At 37.8% G+C, this 18,504-nt stretch overlaps 3 protein-coding genes across 6 annotated transcripts; all 3 read left to right on the forward strand.

Annotated features, from left to right (window-relative positions):
• Window positions 1-252: 252 nt before the first annotated feature.
• On the forward strand, window positions 253-4,601 carry LOC117628401 (crooked neck-like protein 1). Of its 4 annotated transcripts, none has more exons than XM_034360849.1 (8): window positions 253-405; window positions 671-1,845; window positions 1,965-2,030; window positions 2,593-2,737; window positions 2,836-3,054; window positions 3,548-3,767; window positions 3,877-4,072; window positions 4,220-4,601. In XM_034360849.1, the coding sequence occupies exons 2-8, from the start codon at window positions 689-691 to the stop codon at window positions 4,338-4,340; spliced, it is 2,124 nt and encodes a 707-aa protein (XP_034216740.1). In that variant the 5' UTR covers window positions 253-405; window positions 671-688; the 3' UTR covers window positions 4,341-4,601. The 4 variants fall into 4 exon arrangements, with proteins under 4 accessions (XP_034216740.1, XP_034216741.1, XP_034216739.1 ...); XM_034360850.1 differs by having other exon boundaries at window positions 573-1,845; window positions 4,220-4,559; XM_034360848.1 differs by having other exon boundaries at window positions 625-1,845; window positions 4,220-4,559.
• A 1,193-nt stretch (window positions 4,602-5,794) lies between these two features.
• Window positions 5,795-10,208, forward strand: LOC117626976 (COP1-interactive protein 1-like). The gene is made up of 3 exons (XM_034358830.1): window positions 5,795-5,944; window positions 6,788-6,966; window positions 7,606-10,208. Exons 2-3 carry the CDS (start codon window positions 6,876-6,878, stop codon window positions 9,984-9,986), a joined length of 2,472 nt encoding a protein of 823 aa, XP_034214721.1. The 5' UTR covers window positions 5,795-5,944; window positions 6,788-6,875; the 3' UTR covers window positions 9,987-10,208.
• Window positions 10,209-11,618: 1,410 nt separating this feature from the next.
• On the forward strand, window positions 11,619-18,422 carry LOC117627324 (COP1-interactive protein 1). Its single transcript, XM_034359353.1, has 4 exons — window positions 11,619-11,771; window positions 12,146-12,212; window positions 13,122-13,285; window positions 13,449-18,422. The coding sequence occupies exons 3-4, from the start codon at window positions 13,192-13,194 to the stop codon at window positions 18,149-18,151; spliced, it is 4,797 nt and encodes a 1,598-aa protein (XP_034215244.1). The 5' UTR covers window positions 11,619-11,771; window positions 12,146-12,212; window positions 13,122-13,191; the 3' UTR covers window positions 18,152-18,422.
• The last annotated feature ends 82 nt before the right edge of the window (window positions 18,423-18,504 follow it).

The following is an 18,504-nucleotide window of genomic DNA, read 5'->3' on the forward strand; positions in this document are numbered from 1 at the left end:
ATTTCCATATTTTTTTTCTTCTTTTTTTGAGTAATTCATTTCAAGATTTCTTTGACAGCAGATATAGATATATTATTTTAACTTTTAGTTTTTATTTTAAAAAATAATATATTTTACAATAAAAAGTAAATTTGATTTTTAAATCAGTTTTTCTAAACCTTAGATTTAGAATTTTAGATAACCACAATTTCCTTATAGCATAATAGGGGGAACGGGGCCGTTTTGAATAAATAGAAAATGCTAAACCCATGAAATTTTATGCGCGCACATCCCCCGAGTCCCTTCTCCTACACGAGGCTCTACGAGCAACCTTCCCTCTATTTCTGAAACCCTAACGGCCATTTCTTATCATCTCTCCTGCAAGTCTGAACTCTGCAACTGCGAGACCTTTTAACCAAAATCCAGGTAAAACTAAAATCTTCTATTCAATACTTGGATTCTAATTTGCTTTTCTTGTTCTTGTAAAATACGAAATTAAGTAATTAATATGAATTCTTTACAATAAATACCATTCGAAGCATTGAAATTACTTCTCCAATTGAAATTAACAGTATTTTCAGTCTGTTATTTAGATGCGGAAATATATGCTGAACTTAATCGCCTGCTATTGATGAATGCATACAGAAAATTTGCAAAACATTAGATTTTGACTGCATTATATTTGTTCCAGGCGAGTAAAACCCTAGCCATGGGTTCCTTCAAGGACGCAGACCCAACCCTAGGGTTCTTAACCCGTAAGGATACTGAGGTCAAGCTACCACGACCCACTAGGGTTAAGAACAAAACCCCAGCCCCTGTTCAAATCACCGCAGAGCAAATCCTCCGTGAGGCACGTGAACGCCAGGAGGCTGAAATCCGACCTCCCAAGCAGAAGATCACTGATCCCACTGAGCTCGCCGATTACCGTCTCCGGAAGCGCAAGGAATTCGAGGACCTAATCCGGCGTGTGAGGTGGAATGTCAATGTCTGGATCAAGTATGCGCAGTGGGAGGAGTCCCAGAAGGACTTCAAACGTGCTCGCTCTGTTTGGGAGCGTGCTCTTGAGGTTGATTACCGGAACCACACCCTGTGGCTCAAGTATGCCGAGGTGGAGATGAAGAACAAGTTCATCAACCATGCTAGGAATGTGTGGGACCGTGCTGTCACACTCTTGCCTAGAGTTGACCAGCTGTGGTACAAGTACATTCACATGGAAGAGATTATAGGGAATGTGGCTGGTGCTCGACAAATATATGAGAGGTGGATGAATTGGATGCCAGACCAGCAAGGCTGGCTCTCCTTCATCAAGTTTGAGCTTCGGTATAATGAAGTGGAGCGTGCTAGAGCGATTTTTGAGCGGTTCGTACAATGTCATCCGAAAGTTGGTGCTTGGATTCGGTATGCCAAGTTTGAGATGAAGAATGGTGAGGTTGTGAGGGCGAGAAATGTATATGAGAGATCAGTGGAGATCCTGGCTGATGATGAGGAGGCCGAGCAGTTATTTGTGGCTTTTGCGGAATTTGAGGAGCGGTGCAAAGAAACTGATCGGGCAAGGTCTATTTATAAATTTGCGCTTGATCATATACCCAAAGGAAGGGCCGAGGATTTATATAAAAAGTTTGTGGGCTTCGAGAAGCAATATGGAGATAGACAAGGCATTGAGGATGCGATTGTGGGAAAGAGGAGATTTCAGTATGAAGATGAGGTTAAGAAGAATCCTCTTAATTACGATTCCTGGTTTGATTATATAAGGCTAGAAGAGAGTGCTGGAAATAAGGACAGAATTAGAGAGGTTTATGAGCGAGCTATTGCTAATGTTCCTCCGGCTCCAGAGAAGCGGTATTGGCAGCGCTACATTTATTTGTGGTATGTGGTACATATGCTGAGTCTTGGTTAATTAGTGATTATGCTTATGATTTGAATTCCTTGCTGCTTGTTTTGTTTGAATAATTGTTGCTGATTGTTTGTTTCTTCTGTAATGTTAGGATCAATTATGCACTATATGAAGAGCTTGATGCTGGAGACATGGAACGTACACGAGATGTATATAGGTATGCCTGATTTGTTCAACTATGGTTTTGTTGATGTACATAGAGATTATTCTATTCCTGAACCCTGCCATATTTTTCTTTTGCAACTAGTCAACTCAATAAGGATACGGGAATAATAAATAAATGTTGTTCGTCGGTACATGAATTGCTGCTGTGCTCTGGTACTGAAAAAAAGAAGTTATATTTTAGATGTTTGTTTTACTAGGATAAGCTTGAAAACTATTACCCAAATGCAACTCATATTTTTCATTTGAATAATTTAGGTAACAAATTTGTCCCTTTGGCTAACTTGTATTTACCATTTTAGTTTATCATGACAGTGTTAGGACTGATGAGTTGTAGTTAGTTTTTTAAACATGTTTCTGTTGCACAATCATTTTGATGGTTTACAATTTGGAGATTGTGCAATTCATACTTCAATTATTCAGTGAAACTTTTCATGCAAACTAAAACACATTATTGACATGTATATATTTTCATTTGTTTCCTCTGATATTATTAACATGAGTGGACACATCCTTAAGACATTGACCAGATTTCTCACGAGCTAGAAATTTTTCAGGGAATGCCTTAAACTGATTCCTCATAGGAAGTTTTCATTTGCAAAAATATGGCTTCTCGCTGCCCAGTTTGAGATACGACAGCTGAATCTCAAGGGTGCACGCAAGATCCTCGGTACTGCAATAGGCCAAGCACCTAAAGATAAGGTAATGTATATTTATCAATACATATTTATTTTAATCAAGTCCATTTAACAAGTCAAAATGTATTGTTAAGTATTCATAATATGCTACCTTAAAAACAGATATTTAAGAAGTATATTGAGATCGAGCTGAACCTTGGGAATTTTGATCGATGTCGGAAATTGTATGAAAAGTATCTGGAATGGTCTCCAGAAAATTGCTATGCATGGACCAAGTATGCAGAGTTAGAGAAATCGTTGTGCGAGACAGAACGAACCAGGGCGCTTTTTGAACTTGCCATCGCCCAACCAGCACTTGACATGCCTGAGTTGCTGTGGAAGGTATAAGCATAGCGACATCCTTATTTATAAACATATATAAGCTACAACTCTTTTTGGTTGAATTTTGATAGTTTCTTCTGGAACGCATTTACCTTTCTGCACTTTTGCACTCTTCTATGATGTTTCATTACATGTAATATACCATGCTTGTTAGTTGCACCAGTTCTGTGCACAGTTTTGGTTCTTGACTCTTAAAACTTGAGTTGGAAGAAATAATAGAAGCAACACCATTTTAGGCACCTATTATTCTCCTTCACATTGAAGTACATTTCTTTTATAACCTATCTATGGATTGTTTTGTCTCCATCGCTTATGTTTCGAGACAGAGAAACAATTTCTTTAGCTACTGAACATAGGAAATGTGACTTCGTTCTAGGAAAGTTTCAAGATAATATATATTTGTTGACGAAGGTTGATATTATTAATTTGTTCAGTACAGGTTGATATGACAACATTATATTTGTTACTAATTTGATTGATAATTTGATAACAGGCGTACATTGACTTCGAACTATCAGAGGGTGAATTTGAGAGAACTAGAGAACTTTACGAGAGACTATTAGACCGGACAAAGCACCTGAAGGTGTGGATCAGTTATGCGAAATTTGAGGCGTCTGCTATAGTGGAAGATGGTGTGGATTCAGATGCGGCAGAAGATCAGGCCCAGGATTATCCTCGTGAACAAAAGGAGCAATGTGTTCAGCGTGCTCGAAGTAAGCAGTTGTATAGAAGATAGAATATTAATATGATAGTTGGCTAATTTACAGTTTCTTTACAGTTGAGAAAGTCTCACCCTTAATTTATGTTTATCTGTAACATCAGGGGTTTTTGAGAAAGCTCTCAACTATTATAGAACTTCAGCTCCTGAGTTGAAGGAGGAAAGGGGCATGCTGCTTGATGAATGGCTAAATATGGAGGCTTCCTTTGGAGAGGTAGGTGATGTTAGCTTAGTCCAATCTAAGCTCCCAAAGAAACTGAAGAAGAGGAGGTCAATAATAACTGAAGATGGGCCTGCTGGGTACGTGACCAACTCACATTTTTCGTTCTCTTATTTTATTTTCTTGTTTATCAAAATGCGGCAGAGTTTTGATTTTATTGTGTTCAAGTCCATTTGGTGAGCTGATTTTCTTATTGATATGCTAACCAATGTCTTGGAACTTGGCAGGTATGAGGAGTACATAGACTACATGTTCCCAGAAGAAGCTCAGACATCAAACCTCAAAATATTGGAAGCGGCCTACATGTGGAAGAAGCGGAAGGTTTCTTCTGATGACGAAGAGGACTAGGTTTTTTTTTTTTTTTTTTTTTGGCACTTTGTAGCTCTTCTTTACTGTGTAAATATGGAGAAGTGTTGCTGAACTTGTTTAAATCTACAAATGCATATCATGGCTTGGGACTTCCCTTTAAAAAGAAGAAGAAAAAAAAAAGAGAGAATAGTAATTGTACTTGGGCCAACTCCAGCAGTGATTTTGAAATGATTCTTGCACAAGTGCTACTGATTTGAATTATAAGGGTTACAAATGGGCCCTTTTTGCCCTTATCTTGCACTTACAATTGGGTACCCATCATGCCCTTATCCATTTATCAATGGTTTGTGATGCTGGTGAGGTCATTGAACTGTCTGCTCTGCCCCTGTTCCTTTCTTGCACTTTGCCTTTCATGATTTCCTCCTTTCCCATTGATTTTGACGTTTAGACCTTCTAGCAGACAGTGGTATATAATATAAACTGCAAAATAAGATTAGGGTTTCATGGCCATAATTGTTGGAGTTACATATGGACATAGAAAATTAGAAATACCCATTAAAACTCATTTAAGTCAGACAACCCACTAAGCCCATGTGTCTCACTCACAAATTCACAATCTCATGCTCCCTGTCTTTTCCATTGGCCGATAATTATAAATTTATGCTTAATTGAAATTCTTGGACCCGGGTTAAAATAAATACAAAATTAGAAAATAATTGAAGAAAAAGAGAGGAAAAAATCATGAGGCCCAAACCCCCTCCCTTCGATTTCTTCTCCCATATTCCAATTACTGAGTTTTTACACGAAATGACCAATTTGCCCTCATATTTAACAGCAATATTGTGTGGTTGGATCAAATGGGCGAGTTTATTCCAAATTTGAGTATTCTCTCTTTTGTCAATAATAAAATTTAAAACTTGGTTAATGCCATGCTTAAACTGGGCGAATGCCTTCATGGACAAATAAGGCTCATGATAAATTTTGTGCATACACTTGTACTCGAGGGATATTAATTGAATACAAGATGAACGGTAAGATAATCATTTAGGTATATGTATGAATTTCATATATACATCAAAGACGAACACCGTAAATTTATATTCATAAACAGTTGACAATCGTTCACTCGTGTCATGTGGCAACCTTTTAAATGAGAATTGTTTCAGAGGAGAAAATAACACAAGCAAATAACAAAACATTTTATAAATAACAAAGAGAAGCGCGAATAGCTCCATCATGTTCTGTAGAATGTTTAAGGCGGCGGGAAATAACACGTGGCATTCAGAGAATGAGTATCTGATACTGCCAAGTGTAAACCTCTCGCGCTTTTTTGGTCCTGAGATAGCGAGAAACTGAGACATTGATTTCCAGTAATTTTTTGTGGTAATTACAAGCAAAATCGAAGGGTGTTTCCCTCAACAGAAGCGCCAATATTTCGTTCTCCATGTAGGATAAAGGAATGAACAATAAAAAAAACCCAAGGGAGTTGCAGTTATTTCCTTTGCCCTTTTCAATTTTTACCTTCCAAAATTTCTGGTTTCTTCTCTTTTTCTTTTTCTTTTTTCTCCCAAAATTCAGCTTCATTTCAATAGATCAGCTGGGTTCAGATAATAGGCCGGGTGAAAATGGCATTCCATTTGCAGGTAAATTTTTATTTTTACAGATATTTCCTTCTGGTAAATATTTGCAGATAATTTTTTATTTTGACTGCATGATTTGCTTTAAAGAGGGAAGGTAATTATTTGCCTTATTGATCACTTAATTGTGAATAAAGATTCAAATTGCAATTTAGTTTTTTATTCTCTCTGATTTGATTGTATCTATCATCTAGCTGCTATGAATTGGTAAATCATAAACTTGCTTAAAAGCTAATTTTTCTTAATTATGTCCCTCTTTTTTAATCATTAAAAAAAAATGCAATTGAATACCTAGAAATAAACTTCATTTTGTCTAAGCTGGAAAGAGAGAAAAAAAAAAAAATCATATTTTGGAAAACTTGAGAGCAACAAGGGAAAGGTAAGCACCAACCCAACATTTCTTTCAAGCTTTATTGAAAAGGGGTTCAATCTTTCTGATATTGGTAATAGCTAGGGAAGAGGTGTCAATTTGCTATATGTAAATATGGAGGAAAAAGCTTTTCCTCTATCTTGAATTTGGTGGCCCTATCCTGTTTCATAAAGTTGACATCTCAGACCTAATGCTTCTTATAGGGACCACTCTATCTTTGTTTTGCTGGGCAATGTAAAGAGATATTCTACTTTAATCTAATCTAAACTATGAGGAGGGGGATTCGAACTCGGATGCAGAGTGGGGAGCACATCCGCTCTAGCCAACTTAGCTAAAGCCTTAAACTTCCCTTTTTTATTTAATATGATTTTATTTTGTATTATTCAAAAAGAGGGAAGTTGTGTAGAGGGGAACAAAGGAGGTTATGGCAGAAGCTTAATTTGGATTAAAACTATTTTTTTTTCTGGTTTGTTTTTCAGGTCTTCAATATGCTGTGCTCAGGATGGATAGTGCCTTGTGCTTGTGTGTGCTAATTTATGAGTATTTACTGAAATATCCAAAATAGATATGATAAAGCATCGCTGGAGGGAGCTAGCTAAGTCCTTTGGGAATCATGTTGATCCTGAAAAAACGGAACAATTGAAGAGGACTAAATCAGGTGCAACTTCTCTCCTATCAACCTTGATCTTTGAATAAAATGGTGGTAAAAAAATTAGATGTATGAATCTCAAAACAGAATGCATTTCAATGATCTACTTCCAAAACCACGAACTTTTTTATTTTCTTGGGGACTTGTAAAGCTTTTTTGCCTTGCAAATGTATAATATAGTATCAAGTTCCTGTTTCTGCTGTGCTATCATATAGAACCAAACCAAGAAAACTTCTGCAACCGCGTCGAAAAGATCAATGACTCATTAGTATTTCTGAACTTGGTCATCGACTCATCGTTTGTTTGAGTCGATGTGGTCTTGCAGGCAGATTCAGTATCTCGAATTCAAAATAAATGGCAATAGTTTTTCTGAAATTTCCAGTACTGCAGTGCTGGCTATGATGGCTTTTATCATTATCAACAACCATTGTAGGATTATAAATTAATAGGAGTCTGGTTGTTGCCCTTATATCGTTACCATTTTCGCACAATGATTCGTGTCGTAGTGGAAAAATATCACTGTCTGATTCATGTGCTGAAATTTGAATTCCCTCCCTGATTTTGAGAGTTGGTATATATTATTCTTTTCTGTTGGCACTTCAGTTGATGTTAGTTTTTTTTATTTAGAAGATTTTATGTTATCTGCAGAAATTGAAAACAATGTGACAAGGATCTTCAAGCTTATAAAAAATGAAGAGCAAGGAAAGAAAGAAGACAGTCGAAAAGATTCAAAGAATGAGTCGGAACTTGTTGGACTCATTGAGAACTTCTACCAACAGTACCAGTCACTATATGCTTTGTATGATCATCTAGTAGGAGAGTCGGGGAGAATTGTTCGTGGCAAAAAAGAGAGAAAAGGTTTTGCCTTGTCTCCCTCCAGCTCAGATTCTGAATATTATTCCTCAGAGGACGTTGAAGGTAACAATGCCAAATTGGAAAATGAGCATCAGAAGTTGGCAGACAGCATTAAGCATGAAGCTAACACTGAGAATTCGGGAGTAGCTGATCTTAAGCAAAAACTGGTCTCTAGAAATGAAGAAAAGGAAGCTATAAATTCAGAATATATGCAAGCATTGAGAAAAATAAGACAAGCAGATAATATAGACAAAGATCTCAAGAATGAAATGGATGAAAGAGTAAGGGAACTTTCAGCTCTTGTTGAAGCGCATGAGGCTCATGGGAACGAATCATCAGCTCGGGTGAAAGAGTTAGAGGGCCAGTTAACTGGCTTTAAAATTGAGTTGGAATCCTTGTGCTGTCAGAAAAGAGATTTGGAAGCATGGAAAGAAGGCAAGGCTGCTGAAGCTAAACAGCTAGGAGAGAAAAATATTGGACTGCATGCTCGGGTTTTTGAACTTGAGATAGGTTTAAAAGGAAAAGAAGATGAAATATCTGATCTCCAGAAGAAACTCAAGGAAAATGAGGACAGTTCAGCATCAAAAGTTTCAGACTTGATGGCACAGGCCAGCAATCTGCAAGTTGAAGTTGATTCATTGCGTGCGCAAAAAGGTGAACTGGAACAAAAGATGGTGAGTAAAAAAAATGAATCACTGGCTCAAGTGAAGGGATTAAGGGATCAGGTCAATGGTGTGCAGAGGGAATTAAAGTCCCTACGCCAGCAGAAAACCGAATCAGAAGCACAACTGGATAAGAAGAACAAAGAAATTTCCAGACACCTGCTTCAGATAGAAAATCTGAAAGAGGAACTAAATAGAAAGGACACAGTTGAAATGAAAATGATGGATGAAAGACAATGTCTTCTTGAGAGGATGAAGGAGTTGGAAATGCAAATGGACTCTCGACGCAGCCAAAAGAAAATTTTGGAAAAGCAGATAAAAAATAGAAACCAGGAGACCAATAAGTTGAGACAGGAAAATGAGGGTCTGCTTTCTAAAATTTTTGAGTTGGAGAGAACACTGAATGAGAGAGGGGATGAATTTTATGCTCTTCGTAGAGAATGCGAGGATGGAAAGAATGAATCTTCTACTCAATTTACGGATTTAACAACACAGGTCAGCAATTTGAAACAGGAATTGGATTCCTCGCAGACTAAGAAAAGCCACTTGCAGAGTGAGAAAGAGAGCAGACAATATTTTGAAAGGTTGGGTGAGATGGAAAATCAAAACAGTAAATTGACAGGAAAGATAGCCCGGATTGAGAGAGAGAACAGAAAATATTTGGACAGACTAACTGAGATGGAAAATCAAAACAATAACTTGACAGTTAAGATTTCTGAACAGCAGCGAATTCTTAAGGAACAGGAAGATACTATCAGGAAGTTCAATAAGGATCATAAACAAGCTAAAATTTGGTTTCCGTCGTCCAAATTGAATCTACAAGTAGCAGAAAGGAAGATGGAAGAATTGGCAGAGAAGTACCGGATTAATATTGAAGATAACGTCCGCCTCTTGTACCAGAGAATCCGAGTAGCAGAACAAATACACAATGAGAACAAAGAAGGCTACAAGAAGATGAAAGATTGGTATGAGACAGAAATTAGAGGTCTTAAAGAAAAGCTTGCAACTTATGAAGATCCGGCCAGAAAGATGAAGGAAATATCAGAAACAGCAAAAAGCACATTCCAAAATGGACTTGACTTGGTGGTACTGAAGTTTGAGGAGGGCCATAAGAACTTTCTGAACCAGATTTCCAAAATGTCAAATGATCTTGAGTCTGCTAAAACGTGGGTTACAGGGACAGCAGGTGAGATCAAACGATTAAAGCACAATGTAGAATGCTTGGTCACACAACTGAATGAAAAGGAAGAACAAGAGGGTGTGTTAAGAGACAAAGTTTGTGAGTTAGAAGCATCGGCAAGCAAGGAAGCTGAAGAGAAGTTGAAGCAGGTGGGAAATCTGGAGAGGAAATTGAAGGACAAGGATGAAGACTTATTGATCCTTGGAGAGGAGAAGAGGGAAGCCATAAGGCAGCTCTGTGTCTTGATTGATCATCACCGGAGCCGCTACGATGATCTTAAGAAAGTAGTCTCAAAGAGGTCAGCTGCTGCTAGGAGCAGGGCAGTTACTTAGGCTCTAAGGCAAGGGCCATTGTTATGATATGTTTGTTTAGCATTATATATAAACCTTATTCAATTTATTCATTCCTTCCCACAAGGAAAGTGGATGTGTTGCTTAGCATTGGCTAATAGCTCACCAAAAGAGTGGCAAAAGCTTTCCTTATTCATGATCTACATTGAATTCATGGGACATATGTATACATAATTTCTCTTTTTTTAATTTAACAACTGTCGTTCACGAGATTTGAACTCAGAACCTCTTCCAACAAAATAGAGACTGAACCACTAGACCAAATGATCATTAACAAATGTGTATATAGTTTTCCGAGTTTTGGTCCGAAATGACTTCAATAACATGATCACTCAAAGTTTCACTTCTCTTTTCCTTTTTCTTTTTCTGGTAAAATTACATAGTGGGGGATATGTTATTGGAAGGGTTCAGGATTGAATCACCTTGAGCAAACGGACAAGCACCATGTCCAAATAGTCAGTTTCCTATGTAAATTCTTCAAAGACTATTTCTCCACATCACTGTCCATCATATCAATTTATTCCCCAAATTTGTTTTGTCGCATGTTGTCAATTTTGCGGTCACTTTATTTAATGTACATGGGTCATGCCATCTCCGTTTGAACCTTAAAACAACATCAAGACAGTCTACTTTAATACGATTGGAAGAACAAAATCACCGTTTTGAAGCAAAAAATAATTGGACCTCATTCTTTTTATAAACTTTAACTAAATTTTATGCAGATTTTTTTATGTCTTCAATCCTCTCTTGGCCTCCATTGCAGATATGGGCCGTAATTGTCTCGAATTTTCTAGAAGTGAATTATTTATAGGGATGACAATTTCCTCCGTCAACCCAAAACTTTCCCCCAAATCTGTTAATTCATTTAACTTGAACTACAAGTTCTTTAGTTTTTCTTTTGAAATGAATTGTGTTATTTCACATTTTTATGTTGTTATACAACAAATTGTGTAGTTAATGTATAATTTTCTTCTAGATACCAATTAGACCAAATGAGGAGGAGGTTCGAACTCTTAAGCGCGTATATTGTAGTTTTTTTTTTTTTGATTAAGAATGAACGATGTGGAAGTTCTACTCAAAACTAGTTACGAGTATAATGTAATTTACGTGTGCTATCTGATGGGATCCCATTTAACCCGCTGAGGATAAGAATGGGAACAGCAAACCCGAACCGTCATACGTTGTTGGTATCCCTAACTGAAAGTTTGGATCATTGTCCAAAACCACAGTAAGCCCACTCCATCCCTCCATTTCTTGCAATTATTGCGTCACACACTCTCCAGGCCGAAATGGGGAGACAGAGGGACAACAGAAATAACAACCACCAAACGAGCGCGGGAAACTGACTGACGTGGCAAGAACTCACGCGTCATCAAGTACCCAATAATTTAACACTATTCTCACGACACAATCATTATCTCAACTCCCGAGACTTTGACCGCAACACGGACGAGAAATTCAATGGCGTTAAATGCCAGCTAGAATGGCATTGCCGTAATTTTCCTCCAACCCCCAGGGCAAATACAGAAGTAGAAGCTCCCAAAGATTCCACCTTCTGAAATTTGAGCTACAAATGGCGTAGCAATCACTTTGAATTTTCTAATCCAAACAAAACCTCTTTTCAGCTTTCTTTTTCTTTTTTCCATTTTTTTTCGAATTTCATTTCAATCTCTCTCTCTCCCCCTCTCGCTCCCTCGCTCATCGGAGAACTGGAACTCTTCTCTCTCTGCTTGATCGTACGATTCGAGAATTTTATCTGACTTTCAGGTGATGATCTTTGACTCTTGCAACTGCTTTTCTTCTCAGAATTGAAGTCCACTGTTTTTACAGTAGAATTTTTCTTTAAGTTCTTGATCAGATCAACCATCTTCTTCTACGCAAGAGCTGAATTCTGCATGCTTGATTTTTCTTTTCCTTCATCCTCTGATTACTCGGTTGCTCGATTTTAATGTTTTGATTAAGCTTGTTGAAGATAATCTGAAATCTGATCAAAATAAACTCTGTTCGTAATTGAATTGATTTTTCATTTTCTGTCAGATTAGAATCTTCATAAATTGAATTGATATATTTAGCTGTTTGGTTCAGTTTGTCACTCACTCTGTTCATAACTCAGATTTTTCATATACTTTTTTTTTTCTCAGCGTGGTTGATAGGATTGAGGTAAGCAATTCTTGACGAAGCTTCCTGGCGACGACTTGAAGAAGAAAGGTAAATAATTTCTTACCGCATTTGACTGTCAGCTGGGTCGAAGGGTAAAGCGGTAATTGTGTAATTCTTTAGTTGTCCGAGGGTATGAACCGGAATAAGAAAAGTATTGATCTTGGCTTTTGCTACTTCAATATATTCTGGAATTTTTAGAAAAAAAAATTGTCTGCCTTTTAAGTTTCTTTCTAGGAAGGAAATAAACAAAAAGAACAGCTCATTTTTATTTTATTTTGCGTACATACACAGAACAGCTCATATTTTCAGGTATATGATGATAGCTGTCTTTTCTGGATCCCAAATCTGCTTATGGGTCCCCTTTTTAAAAATATGACGTGGCATCAGATTTTGGACTTTACTAATTTGGATTCAATGATACATTTAAAAAAGCAGAGCCTTGTTTTTTGTTTTTAATTTTTTTCTCATGCTTAAGAGATCCATGATTCCATGTTGGAGTTAAAAAAACAACTGGGAAGGTTTCAAGCTAGAACATGTTGATATATATATATAAAAGAAAAATCCCATCATAAGGAAAAAAATCGTAGATTTAAATCTTTATATAAGGAAAAAAATTCCCATATAAAGGATACTGTTCACACATTAAGACATTCATGTTTCTTTGAGCCAAGTAGAGAGTAAATTGTCAGTTGAACTCTCCGATGCTGAATGCTTATTTATCACAATAAATTTTTGCCCTGTAACTGTTTCTGCCCTAAATTTTTATTGTCCGGCATTCATTTTTCCTTTATGGTAATCTTTCAGTCGTTGAAATACACTATCTATTTTCATCTTAGGAGTTGACCTTCATCATCATGTTATATCACATAGTCTTGAGGTAGTTAGGTTTATTTTTAAATTAAAATAGGTTTATGCTTTTGCTATGATTCAAAAGGAGATCGTTTTCTTGTGTTTCAGACTTTGAGCTGGAGATGGATATTGCTCCATCTTAACTCACACCTGGTAGGGAAGTTTGGAAATTGAAGTGATGACAAAGCACCGCTTGAGTGAATCCATTAAGTCCTTGTTTGGAAGTCACATCAATTCAGAGAAGCATGAAGAGCTGAAAGGAACTAAAATAGGTAAACCTTCTTGTAGAATTCTTCTTAAGGCTTTGAGATGATGACATTACAGGAACTATTGAATGCAATTTTGAAATGAACTTCAATATGATTACATGTTTTGCTCTTGCATCTCATATGATTGAAAAAATTGAAAATTAAAGAATTTTTTGTTTGATTGCAGGTATTGATGACAAGGTGAATAAAATATTGAAGCTTCTAAAAGATGAAGATCTTGAAGAAAAAGATGCCATCTCAGTAGAGAACTCCAAAAAGGAACCTCTTGTTGAGCTAATTGAGGATTTCCACAAAGAGTACCAATCACTCTATGCACAATATGATCATCTAACCGGAGTGCTAAAGAAAAAAGTTCATGGCAAACAAGAAAAGGACAGTTCATCTTCATCAAGCTCAGACTCAGACTCAGAGTATTCTTCAAATGACAAAAGCGGTAAAAATGGACTGTTGGAAAGTGACTTTCAGAAAACTGATGGGATCAAACATGAACTGGAATCAGCACATCTAGAAGTTGCTGACCTGAAGAGGAAATTGACAGCTACAAGTGAAGAGAAGGAAGCTTTAAACTTAGAATACGAGGCGGCTTTGACCAAGATAGAAGAAACAGAAAAAATTGCCAGAGACTTGAAGACTGAAGCTGAAAGGTTAGATGTTGAAAAATCTCAACTTTTGGCTGAGAATAATGAACTAAATAAAAAACTGGAAGCTGGTGGGAAGATAGAAGCCGAACTGAATCAAAGAGTAGAAAATGTGGAAAGAGAGAGAGATAACTTGATTCGGGAGAAAGAGACTGCTCTGAGAAGGATAGAGGATGGAGAAAATATTACAGCAGAGTTAAGAACCATGGTTGATCAGCTGAAAGATGAAAAAGTAACCCTTGAGCAAGAACTAGAATCCGTTCAAGGGGAAGTCTCCAATTTGAAGCAGCAGCTGGAATCTGCAGAACAGCAGGTGTCAGATGTAAGCAAAGCTAAGGAGGAAGAGACCTTGAAAATTTCGGAGATGTCAAATGAAATTCAGCAGGCACAGAACATGATACAAGAGCTCACGGTTGAATCTAGTCAACTAAAGGAGAAATTGGGGCAGAAAGAAAACGAATATTCAACTCTGTCTGAGAGGCATGAGCTGCATGAGAACAAAACCTCGGCTCAAATAAAGGGATTACAGGCTACAGTGACAGGGCTGGAACTGGAACTAGAATCGTTGCAAGGTCAGAAAAGAGACATGGAAGTGAAGATTGAGAGTAAAGAAACTGAAGTTAAACAACTGGAAGAGGAAAACGCAGGACTACAAGTCCGAATTTCAGAACTTGAATCAGTATCAATTGAGAGAGCAGCTGAACTGTCTGCTCTAACAAAAGAACTTGAGGATAACAATAGTGAATGTATTCAGCTGAAGGAGAAGTTGGGTCAGACAGAAAAGGAGTATTCAACTCTGTCCGAGATGCATGAGCTGTATGAGAATAAGACATTGGCTCAAATAAACGGATTGGAGGCCCAAGTGACAGGGCTGGAACTGGAGTTGGAATCTTTGCGAGGTCAGAAAAGAGATATAGAAGTGAAGCTTGAGAACAAAGAAACTCAAGTAAAACAACTAGAAGAAGAGAATGCAGGATTACAAGCCCAAATTTCAAAACTTGAATCAACATTAGAAGAGAGAGAAGCTGAACTTTCTGCTCTCACAAAGAAACTTGAGGACAGCAATACTGAATGTAGTCAGCTAAACGAGCAACTGGGTCACAAGGAAAAGGAATATTCAACTCTGTCTGAGAGGCATGAGCTGCATGAAAATGAAACCTCGGCTCAAATAAAGGGATTACAGGCTACAGTTTCAGGGCTGGAACTGGAACTAGAATCTTTGCGAGGTCAGAAAAGAGACACAGAAGTGAAGATTGAGATCAAAGAAACTGAAGTTAAACAACTGGAAGGTGAAAACGCAAGACTACAAGTCCGAATTTCAGAACTTGAATCAGTATCAAATGAGAGAGCAGCTGAACTGTCTGCTCTAACAAAAGAACTTGAGGATAACAATAATGAATCTATTCAGCTAAAGGAGAAGATGGGTCAGACGGAAAAGGAGTATTCAACTCTGTCCGAGATGCATGAGCTGTATGCGAATAAGACATTGGCTCAAATAAACGGATTGGAGGCCCAAGTGACAGGGCTGGAACTGGAGTTGGAATCTTTGCGAGGTCAGAAAAGAGATATAGAAGTGAAGCTTGAGAACAAAGAAACTCAAGTAAAACAACTAGAAGAAGAGAATGCAGGATTACAAGCCCAAATTTCAAAACTTGAATCAACATTAGAAGATAGAGAAGCTGAACTTTCTGCTCTCACAAAGAAACTTGAGGACAGCATTACTGAATGTAGTCAGCTAAACGAGCAACTGGGTCTCAAGGAAAAGGAATATTCAACTCTGTCTGAGAGGCATGAGCTGCATGAGAATGAAACCTCGGCTCAAATAAAGGGATTACAGGCTACAGTTTCAGGGCTGGAACTGGAACTAGAATCTTTGCGAGGTCAGAAAAGAGACATGGAAGTGAAGATTGAGAGCAAAGAAACTGAAGTTAAACAACTGGAAGATGAAAACACAGGACTACAAGTCCGAATTTCAGAACTTAAATCAGTATCAAATGAGAGAGCAGCTGAACTGTCTGCTCTAACAAAAGAACTTGAGGATAAGACTAGTGAATCTATTCAGCTGAAGGAGAAACTTGAGAACAAAGAAACTCAAGTAAAACAACTAGAAGAAGAGAATGAAGGATTACAAGCCCAAATTTCAAAACTTGAATCAACATTGGAAGAGAGAGAAGCTGAACTTTCTGCTCTCACAAAAAAAATTGAGGACAGCAATACTGAATATAGTCAGCTAAATGAGCAACTGGGTCTCAAGGAAAAGGAATATTTAACTCTGTCTGAGATGCACAAGCTGCATGAGAATGAAACATTGGCTCAAATAAAGGGATTAGAGGAGAAAGTTTCAGGGCTGGAACAGGAGCTGGTATCTTTGCAACATCAGAAAAGTGATTTGCAAGTAGAGATTGAGAGCAAAGAAACTGAAGCAAAACAACTGGGAGAGGAGAATGCAGGACTACATGCCCGAGTTTCAGAGCTTGAATTGATATCAGAAGACAGAGAAGCTGAATTTTCTGCTCTCACAAAGAAACTTGAGGACAGCAATAATGAATCATCATCTAGAATAGAAGATTTGGCAGCACAGATCAGTAATCTGCTAGCTGACATAGATTCTTTGCGTGCCCAGAAAGTTGAATTGGAGGAACAGATAGTATGTAAAGGTGATGAAGCATCAACTCAGGTCAAGGGCTTAATGGAACAAGTAAATGTATTGCAGCAAGAATTGGAGTCCCTACTCAGCCAGAAAACTGAATTGCAAGTGCAGGTTGAGAATAAAACTCAAGAAACTTCAGAGTATTTGATACAGATACAAAATCTGAAAGAGGAGATAACAAACAAGCTAACGGATCATCAGAGGATTTTGGAAGAGAAAGAGTGTTTGACAGCAGAAAAGAGAGACATTGAGATAAAGGTGGACTCGATACACAACCACAAAAGTGAACTTGAAGAGGAGATGAGAACTAAAGTCCTTGAGAACGATCAGTTGAGAGCAGAAATTGTGGAACTGAAGGATCAAATTTCTGAATTTGAGAAGAAACTAACGCAAATAGAGGTCGAGTTCTCTTCTCTTCAGGAGAAACATGAAAGTTCTGTGAACGACGCATCTGCTCAAATAGAAGCCTTTGTGTCACAGGTTAACAGTCTACAACAGGATTTGGACTCATTGCAGACCCAGAAGAAGCAGATAGAGTTGCAATTTGAGAAGGAGAAACAAGAACATTCAGAGAGCCTGACGCTATTGGAAAATGAAAAAGCAGAGTTAACGAGCAAGATCACCGATCATCAGAGACTGCTGAATGAACGGGAGGATTCATACAAGAAGTTAAATGAGGAATATAAACAGCTTGAAAGTCAGTTTCAGGACAGCAAGGTCAATCGAGACTCTGCAGAAAGGAAAATTGAACAAATGGTGCTAGAATTCAGTACAAAAGTTGAATCCAAAGATCAGATAATAGCTGATTTGGAACAAGCAGCTGAAGACCTGAAAAGAGATCTTGAAGAAAAAGGGGACGAGCTTAGTTCTTTGGTTGATAATTCCCGGAATACTGAAGTTAAGCTGCGGTTGTCAAACCAGAAGCTCCGTGTTACAGAGCAGTTACTGGCTGAGAAGGAAGAGAGCTTCAGACGCGCAGAACAAAAGTTCCAGGAAGAACAAAGAGCACTTGAAGACAGAATTGCTACATTGTCTGGTACAATTTCTGCAAACAATGAAGCCTATCAAAGAAACATCACGCATATCTCAGAAAAGGTGAACAGTTCTTTGACTGTATTGGAATCTGTGATCAAGAAATTTGTGGATGACTTTGCAAAGTATGAGAAGTGTATTCTAGGAACAACAAAGGAGCTTCATACTGCAAAGAACTGGGTTGCGGAAACAAATGGTGAAAGAGTGAAGTTGAAGGAGGAGGTAGGGGACCTAATCGAACAACTGCGTGGTAAGAAAGAAGAAGCATTGGTGTTCAGAGAGCAGGTTGAGAAGTTGAGGGCAACTGCAAGCGGGGAGGAAGTGGAGAAGTGGGTTCTGATCAAAGCTGTGAAGCAACTTGAGAGGACGGTAGAGGACTTGGAGAAGACGGTGGGAGAGAAAAATGAGGGCTTACTAGGATTGGCGGAGGAGAAGAGGGAAGCCATAAGGCAGCTGTGCATGTGGATCGAGTATCACCAAAGCCGGTATGATGATCTCAAGGAAGTGCTCTCAAAGATGACTGCTGCAAGAGGCCAGAGGAGGGCTTAGTTTCCTCGTCCTTGGGGATAATTATCTTTTTTTTTTCCCTTTCCATTGCAGTATGACCATTTTAGTCTGTTGCATCGTGTAATTTTTTTTTCTTGATTGATTCTTTTTTTTTTTTTTTTTTTTTCCGGAAGGCTAGTGTTGATAAAACATTTTAGGTAGAGCTTGAGCGTATCAGTAAGTATGCGCATGAATTTGGTTGTAAATTCTGCTGCTTCTTTTTTCTCGTCCATTAATGCAGCATGTATAAAATGCAGATGGCTCCCTTTTTTTATTCGAACACTTTTATAGTGTGAAATATGAAAGATTAAAAAAAGATAAAAAGAGGAAAAAGAAGAAAAGATGTCTAAAAGTTC

The sequence above is a fragment of the Prunus dulcis genome, chromosome 5, assembly GCF_902201215.1.
Source record: "Prunus dulcis chromosome 5, ALMONDv2, whole genome shotgun sequence".
NCBI lineage: Eukaryota > Viridiplantae > Streptophyta > Magnoliopsida > Rosales > Rosaceae > Prunus > Prunus dulcis.

Coding starts and splice junctions, on each gene's coding strand:
- LOC117628401 (XM_034360849.1), top strand. CDS start 689: ATGGGTTCCTTCAAGGACGCAGACCCAACCCTAGGGTTCTTAACCCGT. Junction 3,055..3,547: donor TGCCTGAGTTGCTGTGGAAG/GTATAAGCATAG, acceptor ATTTGATAACAG/GCGTACATTGACTTCGAACT. Junction 3,768..3,876: donor ATGTGTTCAGCGTGCTCGAA/GTAAGCAGTTGT, acceptor CTGTAACATCAG/GGGTTTTTGAGAAAGCTCTC.
- LOC117626976 (XM_034358830.1), top strand. CDS start 6,876: ATGATAAAGCATCGCTGGAGGGAGCTAGCTAAGTCCTTTGGGAATCAT. Junction 6,967..7,605: donor ATTGAAGAGGACTAAATCAG/GTGCAACTTCTC, acceptor TGTTATCTGCAG/AAATTGAAAACAATGTGACA.
- LOC117627324 (XM_034359353.1), top strand. CDS start 13,192: ATGACAAAGCACCGCTTGAGTGAATCCATTAAGTCCTTGTTTGGAAGT. Junction 13,286..13,448: donor GCTGAAAGGAACTAAAATAG/GTAAACCTTCTT, acceptor GTTTGATTGCAG/GTATTGATGACAAGGTGAAT.